Raw genomic sequence first — 9,349 nt, forward strand, 5'->3', positions numbered from 1 at the left:
AAAGAAAAAGATTTTCTTTGTGGAGATTGACAAAATAAGGAAAGAAAGAATCAGTGACAAAGAGATTCATAAAAAAAATTCTTTAAAAAAAAAAGTCTTAAAGAAATTCATCACCTTTTGACCAGTTAATTGAGTAGGCATTACTACAACCAAATGATTCACATATAATTAATATGGACCACTTAACAACAAAGAAAAAAGAAGGCAAAACTAACTCTAATCAAATTATTAGTTGTTATATTTTGCCTTAAATAAAACCAATTGAGATAAGAGGCATTAATTAAACTTACCAGCGAGAGACTGTTATTGGGATAATCCAAAATCACCTAACGAAAATGATTAACCTTCTCTCTCTTTGGTATTAAGTAATTAGATATAACTTATTAATCACCAATTTCACATCATAATTCTCGAGACAGGCATACCATCAACTAAACACATTGTTTTCGTTGACCTAATCTAGCTACTAGTATTATTCCCATTAAGTAAATATTCATCTTACCTTCTAAATGTACATAGTACAACCTCAATATATTTTTCTTTATTAAAAAAAATACTCCTAAGAGAATCCTTCTTTTATTTTATATTTTATTGGATTCAAATAGTTGAGGATTAATTTTCATATGGTTTTTCATGTCTAATCATTGTTTTTCTTAGACATATTCAACTCTAACCGTCGATAAGTGAAAATGCTAGTAGCTTATCTTATTGAATCTAAGAATTTTATTTAAAATGGAGTTTAAATTTTGCTCACCGACAATATATTTCTCCGTCCTATTTTATGTGCGGTATTTGACATTGCACAATAAACACAAAATAAATACTTTTTAAAACTTATTTCTGAACAAGCTATGAACATTTGTGCGATTATAACTCATATCATTAAGAGAAAATTGAGAAATATAAAATTAATTTTTTCTCTAATATGGGACAAACTAAAATAAAAGTATACCACATAGAATAGGACAAAGAGCATAGTAATTTTTTGTTATATTGTTAGGGTACACGGGATTAGATCATTAAAAATATCTCCCTTTACATTGCCCTAGCTACCATTTCAAGAAAACAGAAGGGTGAAAAGAGGTGTAAAAAGATGAAATATAATTTTCCAAGACAAAATAATTACATTTATAGAATGATTTATATTGTAAAAGATTTAAAAAAGGGAAAGGAAAAGGAAAGCATCAAGAAAACATGTTATTCTTCTCTTCCTTATTCATTTCTAAGAGAGACAATTCGAAAGCAAAGAAGTTGGTGAAAAACTGGTTCTTGCTATTGACTTGAAAAGACATATTTTAATTTTCTTTTTTGGTATTCTCACCAGAAAATAGTTCCACATCTCACACAACATATATTTTATTCTAACTTCATTAATATCTATATATGTTAAAAAGTTGGAGAATTCAATCAGAAAGAAGTAGTTCTATCTTATAGTTGAGTGTTTCCTTTCTTCTTTCCTCTCTTCTCATACAAAACTTAAACCTTCTTCACCACAAATAAAGAAGAAAGAAGAAAAAAAAAACAAGAATTTGTTTCCCATGTGGTTTCTCATTGCCTAGTATTTGCAAAGGTAGATTTTAACTTTTGTGGTATTATCTTTTCTTTTTTTTTGTTGTTTCTTGAGCCGACGGTTTATTGAAAACATCATTTCTACTTTCGCAAGGTAGGGGTAAGATCTGCATACACATTACTTTTTCCAAACCCCACTTGTGGAATTATACTGAGTTTGTTATTATTGTAGAATTATTTTCTCTACATATCTTTCTTCGTCTTCTATTAATTTTTTTCTCAATGTTTTAGTATGGAAACATGGAGACGGATTTAGGACAGGTTCTATTGTTGAATTGAACTAATTGTTTTTTGCTCGAATTATGTTTACATATACAAAAAGATTTAAAAATTTATACATAATAAGATCACATTTGTTATTGACTTTAAATTCTCAAATTGTCATTGATCAAAAGGATATGGTTTCTCCTTTTATTTGATATATGTATTTTCAGAGCATTTATTGTTTCTGAAGTAATCATATCATCTTTTAGTTTTTGTGTACTTTGCAAATCCATCTTTCACTTGTCTTAGTCATTGCCAATGATGGAGAGTACTGTATATTTTCCTATAGAATTTGCAGCATTTCTTATTAAACTAATTGAATGTGTATTTTTTTTCCATACGTTTTGGCAGATTATTGTTCCTGGTTTTAATTATTCTCATAAAAGTTTTTATACGAGTGGAATAAGCTGGAGATCTCATATGGAGGCTAGAAGATCAATGTGAGTATTTCTTTTCATTCTATTTCATTCTACTTATTTTCTTGTTAAATTCATCAAAATATATAATTTTATTTGGAAAGTGCAAAGAGATATTCTTTTCATTATTGTATTTCATTGATAGGAGGGGAAAATCAATTCGTTAAACATCAAATTAAGTTTTAATCCTCTGAATAGGAAGTAAGACCTGTTATAAGCATATGTAAAATATATTGATAGTATAAAAATTCACTACATGCCAAGTCTTCTTACGAGGAAAATGACGTAAAGCCCACAAATAATTTTATCGGCTATTTATTTAAAATGATTGTATACTGTATATTAAAAATTCTTGTGAAAATAATATATCCTCAAAGTACAAGATTTTAACATTCTGGCTGAAAATTGCAATACATGAAAAAAAAAAAAAAAAGTCCATGTCATAACATTTTCACAAGGAAAGAATTATAATTAATAGTTGATAGCTTAGCAATTACGTTTTACTAGATAATGCACCGTATTTATAGATTATACTAATTTCCTACACAGATTAGTCTTAATTGTTGGTTCCTTTAAAGTAAAGATCCCCCCCCCCCCCCCCCAAAAAAAAAAAAATACTTAGAAACTAAGTTTTACTAGAAAACGTATCACACTTGTAGCATACACTAATTAATTCCGTTGTTGTGGTCTTATTTTTTAAAGTACAGAACCTTTATTACTTTCGAATTTCTGTGTCTTTTTTTTTTTCTTTAAAAATTTTGAAAAGTAGATATTATGTTTAATAGCATAGGCAAGGAAAATAAAAACCATGTGAGTATGAAGATATATTGGTAGAGGGAAGGTGGAGTAGTTATATTTTTTCATTTTTAAAATCTTAGTATGATTAGACTAAGCAACCTTTTAGAGATTTATTGAACAAGTTGGTCCAACATGTGGTAGGTGAAGAGTTGCAACTGTTACAACCTAGGTTTCAAAAATTAATATTTTCCATGAGAGTATGTAAGATGAAATCTTTAATCTCATTTGTTAAAGGACGGATTAGTTAGTTGTTCAAGCAGCTAGGCTGTGTGCCTGTGTCATATACGAGGCGAAATAAGAATTTAAAGTTTATGAATTTTTACGACTTCAAGTTAATAAGTTAATACGTCTAATAATTATAGTTATTTAGTATGATATATATATATATATATATATATATATAAAAGCTTCTATATGACACAAGTTGTCTGTTTTACTTTTCAAGTTGCTATAATTATTATTTATGATTTAAAAAGTAAGTTTTATACAGTACCCATATATAGACATTAGGCTCTAAATCAGGGCGGATGAGCTAGGGGTTTGACCGAATCTAGTATCTTTAGCTCACGCAGTATCTTTGTATGAAGAAATTTATTAAATTTTGTATAATAATTAAATTTAGAACCCGGTCATTATCACCTGAAGTTGTCCATCTAAAATTCAGAACCCATAAGGTTAAAATTGTTAGCTATGCCTTTATTATTTGATATTGCTGGAGGTAGCATTCAAACGTATTGCTCGCAACCTAACTATGTAAATTAAGTCTCACGGGTAAAATGTATAGCTATTTCAAAGACAATTAGCAGCAAAATAGAGGATAGTGGACTAGAAATCAATTTTTGAAGTGTCATTATATACTTATAACTTAGCCAAATGTAAAGAGATGCTAAGGACATTATAATTCTAATTAATACATTTTCTTTTATAACCATTTTACAGAGAAGATGCATGCAAAAGAAGGTTACAAAAAATCAAAGTTAAGGAAGTGGGAGTGAAGCCTCTTCAATTTCCTTTTCAAGAGAAGAGTACAAATTGCAAGTTCCATCCTCTAAAGCTTGTGTTATTTGTCATTGTAATAGCCACTTTCTTCTTGATTCTCTCCTCCAACTCCGTTTGTCAAAATAAAAATGCCTCAGATTCAAGGTATGTTCTGCTTCTTTTTTCTTGTATTCTATACTTTGACCAAGTTATAGCATGGTGAACTTTGAAAAAGAAAAGGTTGATAGATGAAATCTGGCTAGTTGCTCCTTGTCTTTTTGATAATTTACTATATTAAGAATCTTGAAAGGCTATCCTAGAAAAATTATCTTAGGAGAAAAGTGAAGGAAACAACAACAACAACAACAAACCCAGTGAATTCCCACAAGTAGGGTCTGGGAAGGATAGTGTATACGCAGACCTTACCCCCTACCGCGGAGGACAGAGAAGATATTTCCGATAGACCCTCCGCTAGAAAAGAGAAGGAAAATTGGAGAGAGAAAAAATATTAAAACAGCTTACTAAGGATTTTACTTGGAAATTAATCAGAGGGGTTCTTTCCTGGTCACTAACATTAAATCCTCCAAATTGGTCATAGCATAGTCCTTAACTCGTTATTAATGGAAACAAATTATATAATGCAGGCAACATTTTGTGAACAGGTGGATATGGGGTGCTACAGATCCTAGATACATATCAGATGTTGACATCAGTTGGGAGGAAGTATCTCAAGTTTTAGAACAATTGCCTGAAAAGAAAGTTGTTGAGAACATAGGTCTTCTTAATTTCGACGAAGATGAAATCATTGAATGGAGACAAGTTGTTCCTAGTGCCAACCAAACAGTCCTTCACCTTGACTATGCCGAAAAAAACATAACATGGGAAACATTGTACCCTGAGTGGATTGATGAAGAACAAGAAAATGAAGTTCCAAGTTGTCCTTCTTTGCCAAAACTAGAAGTCCCTAGGACTCGTATCGATCTCATAGCTGTCAAGTTACCTTGTAGAAATGAAGGGAATTGGTCTAGAGATGTTGCGCGATTGCACTTGCAACTTGCTGCTGCTGGTTTAGCTTCCTCTGCTAAGGGTAAACATCCTGTCCATATGCTTTTCATAACCAAATGCTTCCCAATACCGAATCTTTATAGGTGCAACGAGCTCGTTGCTAGAAAAGGTAACGCGTGGTTGTACAAGCCAGATTTGAGTGTTCTAAGAGAAAAACTTCAACTTCCTGTTGGATCATGTGAACTTGCACTTCCCTTTGGTACAACAGGTAAAGATACACTATTGTTTTTCCTTCTTTCAATGTGAATTCTATAGACATATCAAGAATTCAATGTGAAGTTGTCTGTGTTATGACAGCAGAGGAAGAACATTCGGCGAACAAAAGGCGCGAAGCATATGCAACGATATTGCATTCAGCTCATGTGTATGTATGTGGAGCCATAGCAGCAGCACAAAGCATTAGAATGGCAGGGTCGACACGAGACCTTGTGATTCTCGTTGACGATTCGATTGGTCAGTATCATAGAAGTGGACTTGAAGCAGCAGGCTGGCAAGTTAGGACAATACAAAGAATAAGAAATCCTAAAGCTGAGAAAGATGCCTACAATGAGTGGAATTATAGCAAATTCAGACTATGGCAACTGACTGATTATGACAAGATCATATTCATTGATGCTGATCTGCTTATACTTAGAAATATAGACATCTTATTTAGGATGCCACAGATTTCAGCCACGGGAAACAATGGAACGCTTTTTAACTCTGGAGTCATGGTTATCGAGCCATCAAATTGCACGTTTCAGCTCCTAATGGATCACATAAATGAGATTGAGTCCTATAATGGAGGCGACCAAGGCTACCTAAACGAGATATTCACGTGGTGGCATCGGATACCAAAGCATATGAACTTCTTGAAAAACTTCTGGATTGGCGACGATGAAGTAGTGAAAGCAAAGAAAACACATCTTTTCGGGGCTGAACCTCCAATTCTTTATGTCCTACATTACCTCGGATACAAGCCATGGTTGTGTTTTCGGGACTATGATTGCAACTGGAACGTAGACATCTTACAAGAATTCGCGAGTGATGTTGCACATCACAAGTGGTGGAAAGTGCACGATGCAATGCCCGAGCAGCTGCAGGACTTTTGCCTGCTGAGATCAAAGCAGAAGGCACAATTGGAATGGGACAGAAGGGAAGCAGAGAAGGCAAAATATGTTGATGGACATTGGAAAATCAAGATCAAAGATCGACGACTCAAGAGATGTACAGACAGGTTATGCAATTGGAAGGGTATGTTAAAGCATTGGGGAGAGAAGAATTGGACAGATGATCCATTTTTTCACCCCTCACCACCAACCTTAAAAACCAACAAAACCAAAACATCCTCCCTTTCTGGTACATAACAAGCACTTTTTTCTGCTTTTTTGCTAAGTGGAGCCCTGTGTTCAATCTTGTGGTAAGAGGGTAAAGGACATGAAGTTGCTTTCAGAAGCAAAGTTAGTCTTTTGATGAAATTTCAGCTTTGATATATACATAGGTTTTGTGCTATGTGTTGGACAGTACCCTCATTTTGTGAGGTACTTTTATAGAGTTCTCAGATTTTATACTTATGTTTTGTATGTTTCCACTCTACATTAATTATATTCAAGTCTTTTTGACATTTTTAGCACTTTTCTCCACTTAACTTTGAGGTATTACTCGAAATCTTTTTCAAGCTTCTCTAAAGCAGAATAAACAATGAACTAGTTTATTAAAGAGGGAAAAAGAAGAACTGATTTTATGGATCATGATTTTCTTTCTTTTGAGAAAACTACCTTCTATCGCCCCTCAAAATTTTAATAGCCCATGTTTTGTCCTACTTACAAAAAATGGCCCTTCGGCCCAAACGTATTGCATATAGAAGCCAAAAGGAATAAACACAACAACATAAGTGCTTATAGCTCAATGGTTAGAGCGCTTGTTTCCTAAGCTGAAGGTCATAGGTTCGACCCTCACTTGGCTCGATAGAGCAACCCTCTTTTGCCTTTTTAAATGTACTTCTGGATCTGATAAGTATTTTTGTATATTTTTTGTATAATAACAGACTATTTTTATATATTTTTTGCATAGTGACAGTCTATTTTGTATAATTTTTGTATAGTAACAGTCTATTTGTATAGTGACAGCCTATTTTGTATATTTTTTGTATAGTAACAGTCTATTTTGTATAGTGACAGTCTATTTTGTATATCTTTTGTATAGTAACAGTCTATTTTGTATAGTGACAGTCTATTTTGTATATATTTTGTATAGTGAGAACTAATTGTATATAAATTGTATAGTGGCGGTCTATTTAGTATATTTTTATATAGTGATAGTCTATTTTGTACATATTTTGTATAATGACAGTCTATTTAGTATATTTTTTGTATAATGACATTCTATTTTTGTATATATTTTGTATAGTGACACTCTATTTGTATATAAATTGTATAGTGACAGTCTATTTGTATATAAATTGTATAGTGACAGTCTATTTTGTATAATTTTTGTATAATAACAGTATGTTTTGTAGATATTTCAACTTTATGCATAATCATCTCCTCTGTTCTTCCTCTCATTGAGAAATCAGCCACCAACGTCCAAGGCCTCACAGTCGCCGAAAATGGTAACAAGATCGCCAAAGTTTTAAACTTTTAGCCAAAGATCTTCAAAATATTATCTACATATTCACAGAAACTATAAGAGAAAATCATAGAAGAAGACAAGGTTGAGCCTTATGCTACACCACTGCCGAAATAAGAAGATCTAGACTTTTACCCGTCGCCACAAAACTCAAAATCAGACTATTAAAAAAGAAATTCCGCTATTGCTCTTATTGATGTCATTGATTCTGCACTTTGAATCGGGAAAAGAAACTCATGTCTGGGTTTGGAACTTCTGTTAATGTTTGTTTGTTACTGAAAAGTGAGATTTGGAATTGTTCCGTTAAATTGAAATACTATTAATTTAGTGATTTGATGAATTGGGCGAAGCGAATTGACGAGTAAAATTCAAAATCCACTTACTTTGAGCTTGTGACTTTTGCATCTGTTGGTGAAATTTGTTTCGAGGAGTAAATCACTTACTGAATTTTGTAATGTAAAGTAATATAACCTAGCCCCTTAATCCTAACCCTAAACCCACTTTCTACGAATGAATATGAAGATCCAAGACTAAATTTTTAGATCACCAACTACATATATGAAGTAAAGCATTTAAAAACATAACCTTAAGATTATTGATTGAAATGTGAAGATTCAAGATAAAGTCTTCAACTACCAAAAAACAATAAGGAGAAATCAAAATGAATTAAAAGCTTACTCTGAGTAAAGAAGCAGAAGCAAAAAAAAAAAAAAAAAAAATATATATATTACTCTATATTTCTTGAAAATTGAGATCTAAACCCAATAAAAAAGAAGAACCAAAAGAGGAGGCTTTTGCTTTCTACAACAAGAAAAAAGAGTAACTCGTGGACCAAAAAAGAAAAAGCAAAAGCACAGCTGGAAAAGAGAAAGAAAAAAGAACAAAGAAATAAAGGGTAGGTACTCTTTATTTTTAGTTTTGCTCAAGAAATTAAAGGGTACTTACTTATAGCAAGAACTTTGAGATTGTAATTGGCAGATTTTAGTGGAAAAATTGTTGTTTGATGATTGAGCGAGAGGAGCAGTCATGGTCATAGTTGGCTGGCTGGATTTCCGGCGAGGGAATTAGTAAAGTTTCCGGCTAGCACTTGTTTTATTTTTAGGCTATGACTTGTATGAATCAATTTGTGGGCTACCGGATAAAATTTATTTTGCCTGATGGGCTATAAATGAAGTTCTCTCTTGAAACAAAGTGCCTGAGAATCTTACAGAAATGTCCCAAAAAAGTCACAACTTACCAACCTCTAGCCATTAATTGTAAACTTACCAAAACTAGCCAAACACATGTAAAAATTAAAAACCCAAAGAAATAAGGTTCTTTTTCTCCAAGAATCACACACAAAGATCTCCTTCCATATGTTTAAGCGTGATTTGCAACATTAGATACAAGACGGAAAGAAAATTTTATAGATGAGGTAGCAAATAAGGTGATGAAATACAAATATATATATATATATATATATATATATACAAGATTCCAAAAATTTAAGAAAAAAAGGACTTTTTTCAATGGGTATGGTTGAGATTCATTGAAAACATATAGATGAGTCAGTATACAAAATTTGAGGAAGATAGGAGGTGATTTGGACTGATTTGGTATCAAAATTCGTAGTTAAAATCGAGTTCACAAAATTCTTCTGCGACACATGTATC

The 9,349-nt window shown here is 32.2% G+C and overlaps 1 protein-coding gene across 4 annotated transcripts; it reads left to right on the forward strand.

Annotated features, from left to right (window-relative positions):
- The first annotated feature begins 1,378 nt into the window (after window positions 1-1,378).
- On the forward strand, window positions 1,379-6,699 carry LOC109213856 (UDP-glucuronate:xylan alpha-glucuronosyltransferase 1-like). Of its 4 annotated transcripts, none has more exons than XM_019377694.1 (5): window positions 1,379-1,570; window positions 2,185-2,273; window positions 3,987-4,190; window positions 4,670-5,298; window positions 5,391-6,699. In XM_019377694.1, the coding sequence occupies exons 2-5, from the start codon at window positions 2,254-2,256 to the stop codon at window positions 6,434-6,436; spliced, it is 1,899 nt and encodes a 632-aa protein (XP_019233239.1). In that variant the 5' UTR covers window positions 1,379-1,570; window positions 2,185-2,253; the 3' UTR covers window positions 6,437-6,699. The 4 variants fall into 4 exon arrangements, with proteins under 4 accessions (XP_019233239.1, XP_019233241.1, XP_019233238.1 ...); XM_019377696.1 differs by having other exon boundaries at window positions 4,688-5,298; XM_019377693.1 differs by having other exon boundaries at window positions 1,380-1,570; window positions 5,388-6,699.
- The last annotated feature ends 2,650 nt before the right edge of the window (window positions 6,700-9,349 follow it).

Source organism: Nicotiana attenuata, unplaced genomic scaffold, assembly GCF_001879085.1.
Source record: "Nicotiana attenuata strain UT unplaced genomic scaffold, NIATTr2, whole genome shotgun sequence".
Lineage (NCBI taxonomy): Eukaryota > Viridiplantae > Streptophyta > Magnoliopsida > Solanales > Solanaceae > Nicotiana > Nicotiana attenuata.